This window comes from Thunnus maccoyii, chromosome 3 (genome assembly GCF_910596095.1).
Source record: "Thunnus maccoyii chromosome 3, fThuMac1.1, whole genome shotgun sequence".
NCBI lineage: Eukaryota > Metazoa > Chordata > Actinopteri > Scombriformes > Scombridae > Thunnus > Thunnus maccoyii.
This window is the reverse complement of record NC_056535.1, coordinates 33,256,403-33,277,235: the sequence shown is the minus strand read 5'-3', so window position 1 is coordinate 33,277,235 and position 20,833 is coordinate 33,256,403. Positions and strand designations below refer to the sequence as shown.

Sequence of the window (20,833 nt, the reverse complement as noted above, 5' to 3'; positions counted from 1 at the left end):
TTTGATCATGGGGTAGGGTGAGCATTCAGAGTGAAATTTTCTGTTGACCCCATTAAGGCACTGGATTGCATAATCTGTATATTTTATGTCTTTTTCTTTTCTTTGCACTGACACAGAGCCTCAGAAGTGGAATTGAATCTTTTGGTGTACATGTCGTCAGTGTTATCCTGCTTGTAGCCACCCACAGCTTCATTGGTTTTATTGTTTGCCTGTCAGCCACAACAATTCAAAAACATCTCTAAACTTTGTCCCTCTCTAACCCTGTCAGATGCAGAGAAACTTGTCCATGCCTTTATCTCCTCAAGACTGGACAACTGCAATGTGTTTTTTACGGGGATCCCTGGCAGGAGCATCTAGAGGCTGCTGAGAGGGTGAAAACACAAACATATGACACCATTCTGTTTTCATTGCACTGGCTCCCTGTCTCCTTCAAAATTGACTACAAAGTCCTGCTATACACATACAAATCCATCAACGGACATGCGCCTCCCTACTTACAAGAACTGATCATACCACAAACCTCCACCCGCACCCTCAGATCTGCCAGCAGCTTGCTCCTCCAGTCCCCCAGTACTAAACTCCACACCATGGTGGATCGAGCCTTCAGCTCTGCTGCACCACGCTTGTGGAATAGCCTCCATAACCATCTGAGGGCAGCACAGACCATAGACTCTTTTAAAAAAGGCAACATTTCTATTCAGGAAGACTGAATGAAAACAGCCATGCCAAGACAACACTGGAGGCACTCGCTAGATGTTGTTGTTATGTTGTGTTTATTTGTTGTGGTGGTTTTAAACTTAATTTATACTAATTATGTCTTACTGCTCAACCACTGAGTCATCTTTTTAAATCTTGAAGATATTAGGTTGATTTACTGTCAATACAGTTGGTGCAGATGAATTAGTGAGCAGATTTTCAATTTGTGTCGGTGCTCAAACTAATTATTTAAATTTTTTATAGATGTGACAACTTTGCAGGTGATGCAGTTATTTTATTTTTTTTAATTCTACAACTATTTTAGATAAGTAACACCTATCTATAAATATTATTGAAATGTACAAATACTGAAGTTTTCTTCATCATATTTGTTTCAACTGACTGCCAACAAACTGTTTTAACTACCAAAAGACAACTAATTTCTCCTAACTCCTACACAGCTGAATATCCAAATGACATCATTATTGACTATTGCATCATCCTACTTAATATAAAGCCATCAAACTTACTTCAGACCAATTTCAAAGTGGAGACTGAAGTGTACTATCTGAGGTGAGAATGTATTTGATGCTATTACACTGCACACTGTAGTAGTGCAATATTCTATTATTATGTGGTTTACAGTATTGTGATGCTTTTAAACTGTACGTGTTATTTGTAACAATAATCACTTTTGTAGTTCCTTAATTGAGCATATCCTATCTCTAATGCAGTTCAAAACTAGATGGTGTTTTAAGCAGTGGAACGTTGTTCTTTTGAAAGGAGAGAAGTATAAATTTGCTGTAATTCTAAATGATCATTCAACATTGTGTGGTAGAGTTTCTTATCTCTTCACTCAAGCATTAGCTGATCTTATTTTGAACTTGATAAGAAAAAAAATGCATATTTAAAGAAGCAAATCAGATATTTTGTGTTCACTATTATGTACATAAATGTCAGTTAAGTGTGAAAAAAGCATGTTATTAACATTTAAGACCCATGCAAGTGCTATAGTTATGTTTTTGTATGGATACATTTAATGATGAAAGCTTTCACTATAAAAAGTCAGGATACATTGATTTGTTGTAGATCAACTTCATTCTCTGTGCATAATTGTTAAACAAGGTATTCTGCTACTGTGAGAAAAATACAGATATATTTTTGGCGAGAAGAAATTCACAGTGCTAACCTAAACATAACATTAGAATATCTTGAAATATTCCTCTGTAACAGGGATTTGCAGGATCCTCAAATCAACACCATGAATTCCTCGTCTTATGGCTATAATGTGTCGAGTGGTCTTAGTTATCGAGACCCTTCAAGCTCAGCTGTGGTCAAAAATGTGATTGTTCTAGCTCTTGGCCTTACCATCAACTATATCAATGGTACCCTGATTCACACCTTCAGAAAACACCAGGTCAGAATATTTTATTCTGTTATTACTATCATAATTATCAGTTATTATTGTTGGTGGAAGAAGGAAATGGATGGAATGGAAGACATTATTAGAACCTTTAACTGACTGATTCTTTTCCTCTCTCCTTCAGATCTTTTATGTGAATCCTCGTTACATCTTATTCATCCACCTGGTGCTGAACGATATAATCCAGCTTACCACAACAATCAGCCTGTTTGTCTTCAGTTATATCTTCTACAAAATTAATGCTTCCTTCTGTTGCCTCATTATTACATTTGCTGTTTTCACCACCCTCAACACCCCATTAAATTTAGCTGTTATGGCAGTGGAGTGTTACATTGCTATTTGTTTACCACTGCGACATGCTGAGCTCTGTACAATCAAAAAGACATATATTCTGATTGGTTGGATCTGGGCCATGAGCGCAGTCTCGACACTGCCGGATGTGTTTATTATTCTTGCAACAGAGCCTTTACGGTTATTCTATTCCACAATTTTCTGTGAGAGGGATAACTTGTTCCATCACCCCATAAGTTTGAAAAAGAGGGATGTCTCCTACATAATTTACCTAATTGGTGTTTGGCTCACCCTCTTCTACACTTACTTTAAGATTTTCTTTGCTGCTAAAGCAGCTAAAGAAGCTAAATCATCTGATGGAGATGCAAAGAAGGCCAGGAATACAATCCTGCTGCATGGCTTTCAGCTACTCTTGTGTATGCTAACCTATGTAGCCCATGTGTTGATAAAGGCTCTGTTATACTGGTTCCCTAAACATTATGTACACATAATCTTTGCTTGCTATATCATCATTCAGATCCTCCCCAGGTTTATCAGTCCGATTGTTTACGGGCTACGAGACAAGACTTTTAGAAAGCACTTGAAAAAGTACCTATTGTGTTCAGTGTGGGCAAGTACCAGCTATGGATTGCAGAAAAGGACCAAATAACATAAACTAGACAATTTTAGACTGTGCTCTCCTACTGAGCACCATAAGCATGACAGTCTGAAAATTCACTGCATTATCCATGGTGAAATGCTTCCAAATTACTAAAATATTGTTATTTTAATAATTTAAATATGTACCACAGACAGCAGCCTCTAATACAGAATATATACTTACACCTGATCCTGCTAAACTGGCATTATTTACGTTTGTGATCTATTCACGTAGTTAGTCTAGCCTCTAGTTACTCTACAATGGTATGGCATATGTTAAGTAAAATGGTATTTAAGGATTTTACAATAAAGTGAAAGAATAAAAAGTTATAACAATAGTAAACTTCAGAGAGAAAAGACTGAAGCACACTGATTGATGTGCAGCCTTTAATAGTGAGAACAAACTAAAGTTTCAACACTCTCTGAAGTTTGCTGTCCCTGATCTGAGAGGCACCTAATTCAGCTGCGCATTGCTGCAAAGAGGACCCCTTTTCACTCACAATATTAGAAGATTGCCTTTATTTTTAAAATAATTCCTTTTCTTTTTACGTTTTCCATTTACGTTATATCTGGTTGTTTTGCAGTGCATCAGAAATTAAAGACATGTTTGTCTTAGTTTTGGCTGAATCATTTAGGCCTACATTCAATCCCACACAGAAAAATAACCAATTTCTCTGACATTTTGTTTACCTATTTGCATTATTTAGCACATTTGAAAAAAATGATAGCAAGACAAAATGCATCATGTGTAAAGTGGTCGAAAAGGTCTAAAGAAATGTTTGTTAATTTTAACATTTAGTCTATAACTACATTGATACATTTGATCAAACTCTTGCTTTACTTTTACTTTCTTGAATGTCAGGCAGAAAAGATAAAGATAATTGTGTCTTTGTAAAAAGGTTTTACTTTGAAAACTTCAGAAAACAGTGTGTATTGCTTTTGCCCTGGAGATACACAATGTTTGTGCACACATTCAAAATTAAATAGATGTCTGTACAACACAATAGAATCTGTTTTGACCCGGACTTACGTAAGCACAGATACTGTACTGTATATAAAGTCCTGCATGTAAGACTTTGACCATTTGTCTCCCCCCACAGCAGACAACATTTAGCGCAGCATGTGTTTATTTGTACTCTGAGTGGCAACTTTGACAGAGAACAAATCAAGGACATAAATGAAAAGAGGAAAAAAGAAGAGAAGGAAAAACAAAAAAATCAGTGTATCAACAGTCTGTGAAAACCAGTCTCACCATTTTGTTCGACAGACGTAAGTTGCTTTTCTGACTTTTTTGACATGAAATTAAAACTGGGAAGGAGAAGTTATCATAATGTATGAATATATCTTATACACTTTTACATATGCAAGGAAATTTGCTAAACTTGTCCATTAGTAATCATGAATGTGACTTAAATGCGCTGTAGGATAGTGATGTTTAAGAAATATAAATGCTCAGTCCATATCTGTTTGGTTTGAAATAGTACATCAAGTGCTAATTAATTAGTTGGTGTTCAATGTTGATGGTTCTTGAAATGACAACTAAAAAATATAATATATAATATATACAATCTTAAAGTCTGTTTGGGGTTACAATAGTATATTTTTTAAAAGTATATTTTAGTGAGACTTTCCACTACATTTAATTGAATAAATCCTTGTGACAGCTTTGGAAGACGTTGCCACCTGCCACATGAATTTCTCATCTGCGAGCAGTAATGTGACAGCTCGTGATGATTTCAGCGTGGCTGTGAGCAAAAACGTGATTGTTGCAGTACTATGTATCATCATCAACTACATCAACGGTACCCTGATCCACACCTTCAACAAACATCAGGTCTAAAACCTTTATTCTGAATGGGTATTTAGCTGCAGAGGAGACACCAAAAAAAGAATGAGGGGAGAGAGGAATATGACACCGCTTAAAGATTTTTTCAAGTCTGTCTTAAATGACCATATGTACACTTAAGAGTTATTTGTCACTGCAATTATTCTGTCTTTTTATATACTGAGCCTGAAGAAATCTCTACCTAAAGCAATTTCAATGCAACAAAATCCACAGTCCTCTTTCTCTGCAAAAGCTCAGCGGTGAATATGAAGCATGAGCAGTCTGAGTTTGGGTATCTTCCAAAGTTACTTTTTGTGTGTGTGAAATTCCTGCTTTGTATTATTATCCCTTTGCCTCAGCTCAGCAAGGAAATGTCCAGTGAAATATAAAGAGAGGACTCTGTTCTAAATTTATTAACTTTGCAAGATGATAACTTACTGTGTCTAACTGATGCTGCTGAAGCCTCATAATAGCTTCAGCTGAACTGTGAAATGCATTTTTTCCCCAAATCTCTTCAATACCTGTTTGGAGAGGAGGAATGATTACAGCCACCAATAACCCTCTCAATGTACATATGGGCAGTGGTTGAAATTAACTAAGTATATTTACTCAAGTACTGTATTAAGTACAATTTTGAGATACTTGTACTATACATAATTTCATAGCATATTTACATTTTATGCTACTTTGTACTTTTTACTCCACTACATTTATCTAACAGCTATAGTTACTTTTCATGTGACCATTAGAACTGACCATTAGAAGACGTGACTGAAAAACTGTGGACCTATCCTTTAAGTAAGATTTTTAATGCAGTCTTCTACTACTGCATATGAGCACATGAGTATTGTTTCAAGATGGACTTCAAAAATGTGAACCTATACCCTAACATTTCATCACTTTAAGCATATAAAAATGGCATAGGTTAATAGAACATCAGTATCTGCTTTCAATTTTTTCTGTTTTTTAATGCCATTATTCTTTTACCCACATGCATTTTCATCTATTTTATTTCTGGTCATTTACTGAAAAACTACAGGGCAGACTGAGAAAACTTGATGTTTCCATCAAAAATAAAATGAGATTTGCTCTTGTACAATAAGATCTGTTATTAATGTCTATTCTAACTACTATTCTACAAAATGTAATAACGAACTGGATAATAATGTCAAATTATTCTCTATTCTCAACAGATATTCAATGTGAACCCACGATATATCCTCTTCATTCACCTTGTGGTCAACGATATGATGCAGCTGACATCCTCGGTTATGCTGATGCTCCTTAGTTATATTTTCTATAAAATCAGTGTCAGCCTCTGTTGCTTCCTGCTTCTGTTTACTATCATCGCAACTCAAAATACACCAATGAATTTAGCTGGAATGGCAGCAGAGTGTTACATTGCAATTTGTTTACCGCTGCACCACACAACATTATGTACAGTCAGAAGAACATATATTCTGATTGGTATAATCTGGTTTGTAAGTTCAATGTCCTACATACCAGACATTTTAATTCTCCTGAACACAGAATCTGTTGAATTCTTAGATTCAAAAATAATCTGCATCAGAAACAACGCATTTCTAAATCCATTAATCCGACATAAGAACAATATCTATAACACAGTATTACTGGTTATGGTTTGGAGCACCCTCCTATACACTTACTTAAAAATACTTTTTGCTGCTAAATCAGCTGATGGAGATGCAAAGAAGGCCAGGAATACCATCCTGCTTCATGGTTTTCAGCTACTGTTAAGTATGCTCACATATGTAGCCCAGGCATTCAGACAAGCTCTCTATACCTGGTTCCCTAAAAATATTTCAGATGCAATCTTTGTTTCTTATATTTTCATTCAGGTCCTGCCCAGGTTAATCAGTCCTATTGTGTATGGGCTAAGAGACAAGACATTCAGGAAGTACCTGCAAAGGTACCTGCTATGTGGAATGAGAGCAAGAATCAATCCACAGCCTACCCTTAAAGAGCTTCAGTAAGACTACAGCATGTTGCTTTGATGCTGTTACATCCCACTGTGTTATTATGTGGCTGTGCTTGATCTTAGCACAGATATTCATAGATGATGAATTAAGCAATAAATAAAAAGTTATAAACCACTGACTGTGACATTGTGACATTGAGGTAATCTAGTTTGAGTTATCCAACTTCATCAAACTGTGGCTTAAGTCTCAAGTACTCCACAACTCCAGTCCTGTGACTAAAATACAATCAACATGAATCCTATCAATCTAATACAGGCAGGGTGTGTGAAAATGACATTAGGGTTGCAACTAAAAATTATTTCCATAATCGATTAATCTGCCAATTATTTTGTCCATTAATCAAATTTGCTTATTCTATGAATTTAGTATGTATCACAGTTTTTCAGAGAAAGTCTAAAATCCTGAAAATGTTAATTACATTTTTTCTTGCAAAATTAGCTAAACAATTAATTGATTATCAAAATAATTGGCAATTTATTGTTGTTTTAGCTCTATCTGACACACAAAAAAAGTTTTGTTGGCGTCAATCCAAGTCCTTTAATGTTGGGAATCTGCAGATACTCAGTCCAGCTGGAAACTTTTATTAGGGCCTGAGCCCAAAGGGCGAAGACCCTATTGTATTTCATGTGTTTGTTTCTTTCTTATTATTCTTTCTTTATTAATACGCCACTTCAACCCTAAATTTGACCCCCTAAACATGCTCAAAAACTCACCAAATTCGGCACGCACATCAGGTCTGGTGAAATATTTGATAAAATGTGAAAATTAACCCCCAAAGTGCCAAAATGTGCTCAAGAGTGCCACCTATGTATCTAAAATGGCCGCCCCGGGCATGTAAGAATGTCGTAGAGAGATCGAACCAAAACTCAATTATTCGTCTCATCAAGACCTACAAATCATACGCTGGCAAAAATCCAATGTTATGCATCCCTAATTAAAGGTTTTTATATTCCTAAAAATAGACTTGATGAAAATTAGGAAATTAATTTGTTTTACACACAAATTCATCAAGGGTTTTCAATTTACTAATTGAAATTCAAGTGAATGGGCACAAAACTTGCATGATTTTTATGACACAGGTGTGAGCGAGACAGCCATGTCTCACCCTGCAGAAAATTCTCATCCTCACACCGTTGAGATTTGATGTTTCGCCATGACAGAGGAAGTTGCTATAACTTTATTGTAAGTGCTCCCATCTGCACCAAACTTTACATGTTTGATAAGACTCCCGACCTGAACACGTGTCCATGACAATATTCCATCAGTGATGCAAACTGGCTGAATAGCGCCCACTACGAAATTTCAGCAAAGCAGCCCCAACAGCGGGCAAAATAGTGGACAAAGGAAGTGATGTTTATCTCCTTCTTGAACTGTCTGAAAACAGCCCGGGTCTGAAGACATCTACATGCCCGTCACAGAAACCCTTCGACTGCGCCGCGGGCCGACGTGCGCAAAGGCGTGAGGGCCCATTCAACACTGCTTGCAGCTTTAATTTACCTAAATGTTGATTGAATATGTATCTGACAGTGAAATAACAGGTGTAGCCTAATTTGGCACATCTTGTTTTTCACAAGCTTCTTGATACAAATACTGAAGGTCCAAGTTCAAAACTATACGTTTAGCTTAAATTATAAATATGATATGAATAGAGAGCCTTTACATAGAGGAAGGATGCTGGCCTATTTGGAATAGACAGAGCTATATGCTGACGAGCTCCTCCTCTTTCTATCAGACCTTCATACCTCCATTCCTAACTAACTTATTTCAGATATTCTGAAATAAATAAATACATGAAATCAGGGTATTTAATAAACCAAAAAGTCCTATTTTTCCTATAAATGACAAGGCAGGTCAGCTATTGTTTGCATCCTTTCTGTTCATAGTTAACAGGATACATTAACACATTAAGGTGTGTCTGTGACCAAAACATATAAGGATTTGTTTCACAGTAATTTTAAGCTATAGCCCTGGGTAAAGTCAAACAAGGCATGGGTTGTGGTCAGTCCTTCCTTTGTACAGACGTACTCAGTAATTATGGTGATTATGCCAAGACTTTTCTTTTTATTTCAAACAATGCCATACATACCAAAGTATTTTTTTCAATGAGTGAAAAACATAAACTTCATGTTCAACATGGACAATGAGTTATTTCATGATCTTCATTTTCCCTCTGCTGACTGTGACTGATTAAGCACTTTGCATCCGACATTTCACAGTGATCAATCCATCACTCATGCTGGTATTTCATCTTACATGATAAATAAACTTTGTCATAGCATTTAAATTCAATACTGTTATACTTTCATGACAACTTCAGTTTTTAAGTCAAAGAACCAAACTTATGAAGCATACTCCACATTCTGTGTAAACAGTATCATGCCTGCCTAAATACACACTTACTGAAGTCTCACATGCAAGCACACACACACACACACACACACACACACACACACACACACACACACACACATATTAAACCTGTGACTGTTGATCCCATGGCATTTGCATTTAACTACTATAAATCTAGTGATTTCAAAGGCATCTGACTTATTGTATGTATGGTTGCCATATGATTACCATCAAGGTGGGTACCTATTCTCTCTGTCTTACTCTTTGTGTTGTTTGTTATTCCTTATATTGATATATCATAGAAAGTGAATCAATATATTATCATTGTTGTTGCTGTTATATTAGTAATTATTATTGATAAACCACATTCTATACCCACAATCTTTAAAGTATTTCTTAAGACACAGATGTTCTTAACTGAAAAATGAAATTAATTGAAAATTAAGACTTATGATTTATCTTATATAATCTAATATAAACTGTGACCTGTTTTTACAATTTTGATAACATTAAAAACTACTCGTTCCATTTAGATCCTTTGGTTTCAGGGTCCTGGTACTGTGCATGCCTGCATACTGGGATGATTTACTGGGACACTTAATGCAACAGAGCCACTGTTAATGTTATTGCACCAGTGCTTAACATGAAAACAAAAAGTCGATTTCATAGCTTTGTATAATGTTTGAATGGCTAAAAGGTTTTTCACACGGGCATTTTTCAGAGCAGATGTTTTGACTAGTAATAGAAGGAAAGACACAAGCGTTACTAACAACATCAACAACAGCTCTATTCAAGTATATATAAATTATTTATAGATATAAATTTACCAACAAAATAATAACTAATAGTGTGCATTGTTGATAAATACCCAGTGCAAATGACATTTATTCAAATTGTATGGGTATTTTTGGCCTGTATGGGTCCAGATCAGTGTTTTTTATTTAACATTGCAAAGCTATATTATTATTACAAGAGATGCTTCTCTCAAGTTGGTGATTTTTTTCTGATCAATAATATTCTATTCTCCTCTATTCTTACCTAACCTACAGTTATCTCCAGTGAAACAAGTTTGGAGGACATTTGACTCATGAACGTTTCAAATACTGGCAGGAATTTCACATCAGCTGTCTATCGGGACACTTTAAACACAGCTATAATCAAGAATGTGATCACTGTGGTTCTCTGCATCTCCATCAACTATATCAACGGTACCCTGGTGCACACATTCAGAAAGCATGAGGTCTGAATCTTATCACTTCTAAACATTCAATTTTCATAAGTGTGACATGTAATTTATTCTCATCCATTTAAATAGTATGCAACATGTAATATTCTAGTATAATCTGTGGCACTGTTTCTACTCTTTTCTCTTATTTCCTAATCAAATCTCTTGTTTCTTACAGATTTTCAATATAAACCCTCGCTACATCCTGTACATTCATCTGGTAATCAATGATATAATGCTGCTGACCATGTTTACCCTCGTTCAAGTCCTGAGTTACATCGTGTTCACTCTCAACGTCTCCTTGTGTATAGTTTTGCTAATGATTGCTATATTTGCAAATCTAAACAACCCCCTAACACTAGCTGTCATGGCAATAGAGTGTTACATTGCCATATGCTTCCCTCTCCACCACACCCAAATCTGTACTGTCAAGAAAACATATGTTGTGATCGGCCTCATATGGGTGATGAGTGCACTTTCAATCCTGCCAGATTTATTTGTCACCTTGGCCACAGAGTCCCTGGATTTCTTTCATTCCAGAGTTTTCTGCCTTAGAGAAAGTGTTTTCAGAAACAGCTATCTTACAGAGAAGAGAGATGTATCCTATATAGTGTATCTGGTCATTGTTTGGCTCACTCTTTTCTATACATACTTCAGGATCCTTTTCGCTGCACAGGCAGCTTCTGCAGATGCCAAGAAAGCAAGAAACACCGTCCTCCTCCATGGTTTCCAACTGCTGTTGTGTATGCTCACCTACGTTTTTCATCTCATCATAAATGGTCTGACGTACTTGTTCCCAAAAGGGGTACTGGCCATTCGCTTCACTATTGCGATATTTGTTCAGGTTCTGCCACGTCTCATCAGTCCAATTGTTTATGGGCTACGAGACAAGACATTTAGACAGTACCTGAAAAGATATCTGCTCTGTTCAACAGGTGCTAAGACTCATCCAAAACTTTAAAGAGGCCATTATAATGTCCTGTTTTTGAGTTGTTCCTGCCATGTATAAAATCTTATCTGTTTTTGTCTTTAAACAAATAAAGAGGGAATAAGTTGTCATCCCTTATTTAAACTACAACAGAATAATTGCTTTATTAACTTGACGGTATATGGACTAGACATTTTCACAGGTCTAAAATTCAGGACAGTCCAACTCAATCCAAATAGACACAAGGATAATTAAACTCCATCCAAAATGTGGTCAATCCCAACAGACCCAAACAGAGTGGATTGGAAGAGGTGTGATGTGCTACCAGTTAACCAGCAACAGCAGCTGAAAAAGAGCAGCAGTTAACATAATTTTTCTTGCAGTTCACACTTTACATTTGGCCTCAAAGAACACATTCTCACGTTATGATTAAACCTGAGCTGATTCACTTGACACAATACATAAAAATCTCAACACTCCACATCACACTAACACTATGATGACATGGCCCAGCAAAGATAAGACATCTAAATGAAGTGATTGACCTAAAAACAGGGTGGACCAAAAAGGAACACCTGCAAGCCAATACAATATAATCACAAATCAAGTACTTTACAATAGCCTGCAATAAAGTTTACATTTGTAAAGCTTATATACATTTTTGTTAACAGTTTGTCAGAGAGCTTTGATTCAACTCAGTGTTATGTTTTGAAGCCGTAGTGTTGTTGTTGTATTGGGCTGCAATATACTGAACAGATTGCAAACTTACAATACCATAGTTGTGCTCTAACTGCGGTGCGTTATCGTGTTGTGCTTTGGTTCCACCTGTTCCTTCGGTGCACAAGTCTACTGTGTGCAGCGTTGTAAGGACTCACTAATGCTCTGATTGTGAAACTTTTGTCCAGAGAGGTGCAAGATGTGACCCTTGCCACTGTCACCAGATTCAGGTTGGGTGCGTTTAAAAAGCACAGATATTTTGGCCAGGAGTCAAGAGTTTCCCAGGCAGCGACACAGAGCAGCGCCGCACAGAGGCTCCCAAACGCAAATGATTATTGATTTCCAAATGAATGGATATTTGGCATTATTTTCGGCAATAAAAAAAGAGTATTTTTTGGCCTGGCAGCCCATTAGGCCTGTACAATGATAGGGGAAACACTGTTTCATATACAATTATTTCAGAGGACAAAAGAAATCAGTGGTTTTGTTACTATTAGCATAGCAACTTCAGGAAATTAACCACATATAGGTTTTACTGCCTCAAACACCAAAAACTGTTTTCTAAACATAGGAAATATGGATGCTTTCTGCATTTTTTTCTCAACTTCCCTTAACTTATAAGACTAGAAATATGACTTTGAAGAATATCTTAAAACTAAGGAGGTTTTGTGGATCCAGGGCATGAAATCTGCCATTAATGTTTACTCATGTGGAAATGATCCCTGCTTGATGATGCCCTGCTATTAACTTAGTCCTTACCAAATTGGTGTGTAACATGAACGCTGTATAGCTCTGTTTGCTTTGTGTTGAAAAACTGAGACAGATCGAATAACAACTGCTTGAGTGTGTAATCCCCAAGTCCATCAGATAAAAGAGACTTGAATCTTGTGCTCTAGCTGTATTTTCATTCTGCTCATTTTCACAGCATCATTAGCAGAAAGCTTGATACTCAGGGAATGGTATTTTACAATTAGCAAACTGAATATTGAATTTAATTGAATTGAATAGTAATATTAAATGAGTAGATGTAATGTGAAAGGCATTGTTTGTAGTGACAAATCGAATCTGCATTCCCCCTTAGCTCTATGAGCTCTGATACCCCCACTGTAGCTGTATTTTTATCTTTCAGTATATTGAATGTGAGTACATTGTGAGCCACTGGAAAGTGCAAAATTCCTTGTGTGTTCACACGTATTTGGTCAATAAAGCTGATTGTGAGCCAGGTCATGGTAAGCCTAGCATAGCATAAAGACTGGAAGTAAGGAGACACTGCTAGCATGCCTCTATGCAAAGTGTAAAAATATGTGTACCAGCAACTCTAAACCTCACTGCTTAACACATTGTATCAAGTTTATTTGAGACCATTTGTGGTTTTAGATAGAGTTAAATGGTGCAGCAATTTCTTGACAAACATCCATCTGCCCAGCACTTGTGTGCAGCTTCTCTGGCTATAGCAAAGGTTGATGCAGTAATGCGGTAAGTGAGTGCTGGTTTTAGCGCAAGTCTCTGTATCAAACGTGGAATATTCACTGTACCCGGCTAAAATTTTTGTTTGCATATAGAGTAAACATACAAGATCCAACATGTTAATTAATCATTAATAAATAATTTCTCACTTTGAACAATCTAGCCGTTTCCCCCTGCTTTCAATGTTAATGCTAAGCTAGGGTAACTTCCTAGTGGCTCAAGCTCTGTACTTGAGGCACAAAAATTAAATTGATTAAGATTTTAAATCTAAAACAAGGGTTGATATCAAACAGAACTCTTTCTGTAGTAGTCTGTGATATTGTACCTCTTCTTCTGTAGCCTCTCTTACTTGTGGTGTTCCCCAAGGCTCCATCCTTGGCCCCTTGTTCTGCATAAACATTCTGCCACTGGAACATATCGTACATAAACACAATATTCAGTACTATTGTTATGCAGATGACATGCAAATTTATGTTCCATTAAAAACCAGTGAAGAAGGCAGCTTTCATAACTTACTATCTTGTCTGTCAAAAAGAAAGAAAGATGTCCCAAAACTTTCTCCAGCTAAATGAAATAAATATCTGAAAATATTCTTTTTAGTCCTTCAAAGTCCATCCCAGTTTTGTAAAAACATCTTGGCTCCCTGTTTGCAAATGTCAAAACTGCAGCCAGAAACCTTGATGTAATATTAGTGACCTTTCATTTGACAAACAAGTTACAAATGTCATTGAATCAAGTTTTCATCAACTGAGTAGCATCTCAAAAATCATTATTGTAATTCATTGTATTCAGGGTTAAGCCAAAACACCATCTCACACATGCAACAACACACAGCCAGGGCTGCAACTAACAATTATTTTAAACCTAGTCTACAAGTTCTCCCTTCTCAGTGTTTTTCCTGCCTTCTTCTTTTTCATGTGTTACCTCAGGCAATGTCACCAAACACTCACTGAATGGCACCTTGACCCCCACTTGTCTTTTTGTCTGGAGGACTGGGAGAACTTTGTCTGGGCTGGAGGCACCATTGTCGCATTTTAGTGCAAATTCATATCTGAAGTTCTTGGACTGGAGGTTGCACTTTTTTGGGGGCTCCAATCTAAATCTTTTGGGGCTTCAATTTAAAATCTACCAACATAGTCGGAGTCGGCCCTGTACTTCATAATAAAAGCTACACAAGGGTTAATGTTCTGGTATAAACAGTGCTGAGATAGCCAGGGGGTGACACAGGCTAAACACACATTACAGTGCTCTCACATGTCATGTTTACTGTAAGTCAGAATCTAAATCCTGGTTGGATAATAGTTTGTTACTCAGGACCTTCTTAAGTTAAAACTTTCATCCACATCAATCATTTCTTTGAACAGTGTTTTTTCTCTCACATTCAAATATTACACAGCGTGAATTCAGCCTCAGCTCAGAATAAAACCTCTGCGTGTCCTTCTGTTATAACACTGACTGTGCACACATAAGACAGCTGTCAGTTTGTTAGAGTAGCTCTTGCACTGAAATGTTTACTGCATATAATGTGTAATCTCAGTTTAAATTAAAAAAAAAAAATCACTATGAAGCTTAGACATGTGGGATCAATGAATAATTATTTCTATCACTCATCACGTGATCGGTCCACTGATGTAACATTATTCCTAAAATATGCAAAATGATAATCCAAATTTTTCATTAGTAAACATACCTCTCAGTGACTTCCATTCTGTTAGTGTCAAGGGGTGTTTTGCTCCCCCTTGGTGGTTGACCTCCGTGTTTTCAGGGTAGATGTCCCCAAATGGCCACAGCTAACTCCTTGACAAAGAGGCCACACACAACACCCTATGTGGACCTGAAATAGATGAAAACAAAATATGTTTTAGAAATGAGTAAAAGCTTTATCATGAAATAGGTTTTCTAGTCTTTTTTACTGTATTTTATTTTATTTATTTTTATTTATCAAAGGTCAGGAGCCTCTGGATTAGACATCTACCTCGGCCTGGAGCAGCACCTATCAAGCTGGAACCTGACCAAGTTATCCAATTAACTATTAAAATACTTTTGCTTCTGTACAAAGACATTACTTTCCAAAACAAACTTGCAGCACCTGCTGCGAGGTGCCGCAAGTCAGGTTGTTGCCCAGGATAGTCAGATACGCACTGAGGTCAGTCCGCTGGACCAGCTCCCCTAGAGGACCCCCTCTCTCTACCATGGCTTCAAAACACTGGCCAGCACTCCCAGTCAGGGCACCGGGATAAAGCAGCATCTAGAGGTTGGAGATTTTAAAAGTCCAAAATACATCTTTTTAGTAGTAAAGCTAAAGTAAAGCTGCTGTGTTTAACTGTAGCCAGTTAAACACAGCCAGTTAAACTGCTGTGTTTAACTGTAGCCAGTTAAACACAGCAGGTCTCTAGAGGAGTGGATTGCCATTCCTGAACTGTCTTTGCTTTCATAAGTTCAAGATTCTGTACACTATGATAGAAAGTTCTATATTCTTAAAGGTTCCGTGAAATAAATCTGGAGAGACCCTGAACATTTTAATACTAAAATATTAGAGTTTAGTATTTGCCATTTTAGCCAGTGCCCTGAAAATCCAGAAAATAAACTAAATAAAAGTTTACCTGCTGGTTATGAATCTTATGGCAGGACTGCTGTTGTTGCTGATGACCTCATACAGTGGGCTCAGAGCTGTACATATCTCAGCCTGTGTATAATCATGGTATGAAACACAGTTTAAGTATTTAAACCTGATAGAAATAATTTTGCTAGACATATGATCATATATCAATCAGTTTCTTTTCACGATTGTTAATTGAATTATTCTGCCTCCATACAACAATAATACACAAAAATATGGACCTGTTGTAAAGATACCTTCTCTGTATCAGACTGTTCTGGTGCCATGGCGGTGCAGGGTGGCTCCTTCAAAGAGGATGGGGACAAGTCTTCTATCTGGCTGAGGTAATATGGGGCAGGTGGTGCCATCCACTCCATAAAAGGCATAGCAGGGGTCTGACTGCCAGTGGGCCCACAGAAACTGACAGAGACACATGTTAAATATAATGGTATGGCAAGACAAGGGTGCATGCTTGTACAGTATGTATAGTCATTCATCATGTAGATTAGTTTACCTAGTCTAGAATATGGTTCCGAGGTCCAAAACTGTCAATTGTAACTTACATTCAAATTTGAACTTGATCAAAAAATTACTTTTTAAATGTTTTTTGTTTATGTCCTTCAAATTCATTTCATAACACAATAAAGAGAATAGTTTGACATTTTGGGGAGATATGCTTATTCACCAGTTAGTTGAGAAGATCAATATAATACCACTCTCATGTCTGTAGTTAATTGTATTGCTGGAGTCAGCAGCTGGTTAGCTTAGCTTAGCTTAGCTTAGCTTAGCTTAGCATAAAGACTAGAAACCAGAGACGACAGCTAGCCTAGCTCTGGCCAAAGGTTATCTCCCTACCAGCACCTCTGAAACTGACAAATTTAGCTAACAAGTTGTATCTCATTTGTTTAATCCATACAACAAAAAAGACAACTGTTTTACAAGGGGTATAACATTACTGCCTTTGATTTTGGGAGAAGCGGCATAAAGTCGAGCGCAATAGTATGTCAGTTAGGTTAATTTGTACTAACTAACGGTTAACGTTAGCTAAAACATTCACTGAACACAGCTGAGTTCAAATTAACGTTAGTAAACTGTAAATTACCATAAGTTAATTCTCGAGGGTCATATCTAGCGCTATTTTACCTTCTTTATAAAAACAATACATCAATATTATATGTGTAGGACGGTTTATTAAAATAACTTCACATTATAGGCAGGTATAGGTTACTTGCCGCAGTAGCAGTCGGCGGTTCGTTTGCTGTCGGTGAATAAAGTTGAAGCCCGCCAACTGTCGTCACTAGATATCGCACTACGCATGTCCTAAACACGGAGATGATTTTTTTGCCTGGCAACAGCGGGGCCGGCCCGAGTTACACAATTGGTCGACCGAATGCCACATGACTGAGTGATGGCGTTACACTATTGGTCGGCCGAATGCCACTTCCTGTATCAGATTCAACTTAAAAGCCCTCGCTTCAAATTAATTAAATTAAAAAATAATTATTGATTGATTTATTTCATTTAAAATAATTATTTTAAAATAATTATTTTAAATGGATTAATTACATTTTACTCAAAGTAAAATAAATACATTTAATTAAAAAAAAAATCTAAAAAAAAAAAATCTAAAAAAAAAATCTTAATAATAATAATGAAAAGAAAGCAAATGAGCATATTTCCCAAAATGTGAAAATATTCCTTTAACATGCATATACACACAGAGAAAAATACAGGCCAACATAATCCCAGATGTCTTCTAACAACCTATATAAACTCCTTGCATCAACATCCACGACAGACTGGTTATGTGCCGCCCTGTTAGTAAGTATAGTCTTTTCATACTTACTGCTAATATTGCATTGGACTGATACTGATACTGTGTGCACTGCAAATTATTGTGTGTATTATGTAGCCACAAATGGGAAAAGTGTAATGAAGTGTATTTTTTATAACATTCAGTAATATATGAGACAATTGTCCAGCTGGTATCCAACAGTGGTTCCTCCAGAGGATTATCATCAACTTCAGCCAGTTCTGGACCATCTCTTCTGAGATAGCTGATAAAGTTTGAAGTTGAACAGTTTCAGCATAGCCAGAAAACACTCCCCAAAGAGGCAATAAATTGCAAATGTTTCATAGAAACACTAGATTTAAAAAGGATGACTTATTGTTATTGTTATCTTATTGACTTATTTTTATTTTATTTTCCTTTCCTTATATCAGACAGAAAGGATCCTGTCATTTCAGACATGAATTTGTCATCTGTCAACGGCACTTTAACTGTAATTGGGAATCAGCGGGACCGCTTCACCACAGCTGTGACCAATAATGTGATTGTCACAGCCCTCTGCATTTCTATCAACTACATCAACGGCACCCTGGTCCACACTTTCAGAAAGCACCAGGTCTGAAATTTGTCATTGCTTTTATGTATGTGCAAGAAATACAAAAGAATTAGGACACAGCAGAAGAGGATGGTTCTAACATGCAAATATCTCTCTGCCTTTCTCTTCAAATCATCTTTCCCACTCTGCTTTAGGCAAACAAGTGTCAAATTTTGAATTTTCATAGCTTAAACAAATCTGTTTTTTAAAAACATATGAGATCAACTAGAGAGGAGTAAATTATGCATTATGCCCAATTTAAATATCTAGGATAATAGCAAGTTATAAAAGAAACAAGAATCGTATCAAGCTGAAGCAAAAGAGTACCATAAAAATGTTGGCAAAAATATAAGACAACCATGTAAGACAGAACTGCCATTAAATACAATAATATAATTTGTTCCCTGCTTGCAATGTTATGTTCTCTATTTTTATGCATCAGTCAGTCATATTCAGGAAAATCTTTTCTTTAAATCTGTGATTTTTTTTACTTATCATACATAGATTAACAGATTACATAATGTGCTGTTATTTACAAAAAAAAACCAAAACAACCTACCTCTCAAAGGCAAGGTGGCGTTCATTTATTGGTCATTTATTTGGGCTAAATTTGCAATAATCATTAGCATGTTGTTCAAATATTCTTAAGTTATGAAATTCATTATTGTGTCAAGTGTGGGAGTCAACTAAAGCTGACTGCATATTCTGCTTTTAATGTCATGTAGTGAAATATTTCCTTTATTTTTAAAAACAAAAGCAACAAATGACTAAAGTCATAATTTACTAAATAATATAATTATAAACTTCCTATGCTTGAACACCTTGTCTTCACTAATTGTATCTTTCAGATCTTCAGTTCAAACCCTCGTTACATTCTGTTCATCCACCTGGTGATAAATGACATGATGCAGCTGATTCTGTCAACTCTTCTCCACATCATCAGCTACACCCTGTACACAATCAATGTACCCTTCTGCCTCATCATGCTGACCATTACCATCCTCACCACCCTCAACACCCCACTAAATTTAGCTGGCATGGCGGTCGAGTGCTACATCGCTGTCTGCTTTCCCCTCCGGCATGCACAGATCTGTACTGTCCAGAAAACCTATATCCTGATCGGTTTGATCTGGGTTGCGAGTGCATTGTCCATCCTACCAGATATCTTCATCCTCCTGGCCACAGAACCTCTGCAGTTCTTTTACTCAAAAGTGTTATGTGCCAGAGATTACGTGTTCAGAAGCAACTACAGCCTGAAGAAGAGGGATGCATCACACATTGTCTGTCTTGTCCTGGTTTGGCTCACACTCTTATACACTTACTTCAGGATTCTGTTTGCTGCCAAGAAAGCAACTATAGGCATTAAAAAAGCCAGAAACACTATTCTCCTCCACGGCTTTCAGCTGCTGTTATGTATGCTTACTTACGCGAGACCCATGTTTGAAAAAGGTCTGCTCTACTTATTACCTAAACAGTTCTTGGCCATACGCTTTGCCTCCTATGTCATTGTCCAGATCCTGCCACGGTTTGTTAGTCCCATTGTCTACGGACTACGAGACCAGACCTTCAGGAGATATATGAGAAGGTATGTGCTTTGTAAAGTGAGCATGAGCAGCCATCCAGAAAATATCATCATGTCAAGCGTGAGATCTGCTGCAAAACTGCACTGAAAGTTTCTCTGTCTCCAAACACATTCAAGCAAACAATATATTATGTAACATCTACATAGTAAATTTATCTTTATCTATCATAAATTGATCAACAGTATATATAACATGATAATTTACATTAAATTATTGTGGTTTTATTTTCATTTTTTGTTTATGTTTCAGTAGCAATGGTATTTTAAATGCACGTGCTATGAGCACCATAAATACATTTCTATACCAGTGGTTCCCAATTGGTGGGTTGCGGTCCACTTTTTCTGAGTGGGTTGTGAGCATTTGACCTTGTTAAAAATTTTAAAAACTTTGAAATGTAGGTAGTTTCCAGAACAACACTTTTATTTCAAAGTACCATTTCCTGCATTCTAGTTAGTAGCAGCACTACCACATGAAACTTTACAGTACCAGTCGCCTATTGATTTCAAGGCTTTGTGGGTCACGTGACCCTCGCCTTGCACATCTGTTGACTCTAGCGATTTTCCAGAGACGGAGAAGTTTGCTTCACAACAGGTTGAACAAAAGTGACATAGAATATATTCCTCTTGACTTTACTGACATTGAACAGAAAAAAGAAGAAAAAAGTTATGTTTTATGCAGTGAAATACTGGCCTGGTTTGAAACCTAGC

General features: G+C 36.7%; 4 protein-coding genes and 1 long non-coding RNA gene across 10 annotated transcripts in view; 4 read left to right on the top strand and 1 right to left on the bottom strand.

Moving 5' to 3' along the window:
• Positions 1 to 17,385, bottom strand: part of LOC121892192 — a 92,979-nt gene extending 75,594 nt beyond the window's left edge. For 3 of the 6 annotated variants that reach the window (XR_006094324.1, XR_006094321.1, XR_006094323.1), the window contains exons 1-6: positions 17,262 to 17,385; positions 16,417 to 16,579; positions 16,164 to 16,246; positions 15,703 to 15,808; positions 15,251 to 15,394; positions 13,886 to 13,967 (exon numbers count right to left, since the gene is read on the bottom strand). This is a non-coding gene — a long non-coding RNA (uncharacterized LOC121892192). Of the gene's footprint in view, positions 1 to 11,507; positions 11,722 to 13,885; positions 13,968 to 15,250; positions 15,395 to 15,649; positions 15,809 to 16,163; positions 16,247 to 16,416; positions 16,580 to 17,261 lie in introns of those variants that run through there. The other 3 variants (XR_006094320.1, XR_006094318.1, XR_006094319.1) reach the window with 3 other exon arrangements.
• Positions 412 to 4,618, top strand: LOC121892106 (odorant receptor 131-2-like). Its single transcript, XM_042404930.1, has 3 exons — positions 412 to 1,269; positions 1,930 to 2,113; positions 2,244 to 4,618. Exons 2-3 carry the CDS (start codon positions 1,958 to 1,960, stop codon positions 3,057 to 3,059), a joined length of 972 nt encoding a protein of 323 aa, XP_042260864.1. The 5' UTR covers positions 412 to 1,269; positions 1,930 to 1,957; the 3' UTR covers positions 3,060 to 4,618.
• LOC121892185 (odorant receptor 131-2-like) lies at positions 4,740 to 7,336 on the top strand. The gene is made up of 2 exons (XM_042405076.1): positions 4,740 to 4,883; positions 6,068 to 7,336. Exons 1-2 carry the CDS (start codon positions 4,740 to 4,742, stop codon positions 6,866 to 6,868), a joined length of 945 nt encoding a protein of 314 aa, XP_042261010.1. The 3' UTR covers positions 6,869 to 7,336.
• LOC121892173 (odorant receptor 131-2-like) lies at positions 8,898 to 11,419 on the top strand. The gene is made up of 2 exons (XM_042405051.1): positions 8,898 to 10,463; positions 10,627 to 11,419. Exons 1-2 carry the CDS (start codon positions 10,311 to 10,313, stop codon positions 11,407 to 11,409), a joined length of 936 nt encoding a protein of 311 aa, XP_042260985.1. The 5' UTR covers positions 8,898 to 10,310; the 3' UTR covers positions 11,410 to 11,419.
• A 1,023-nt stretch (positions 17,386 to 18,408) lies between the features above and the next one.
• LOC121892228 (odorant receptor 131-2-like) lies at positions 18,409 to 20,213 on the top strand. The gene is made up of 2 exons (XM_042405130.1): positions 18,409 to 18,564; positions 19,392 to 20,213. Exons 1-2 carry the CDS (start codon positions 18,409 to 18,411, stop codon positions 20,211 to 20,213), a joined length of 978 nt encoding a protein of 325 aa, XP_042261064.1.
• The last annotated feature ends 620 nt before the right edge of the window (positions 20,214 to 20,833 follow it).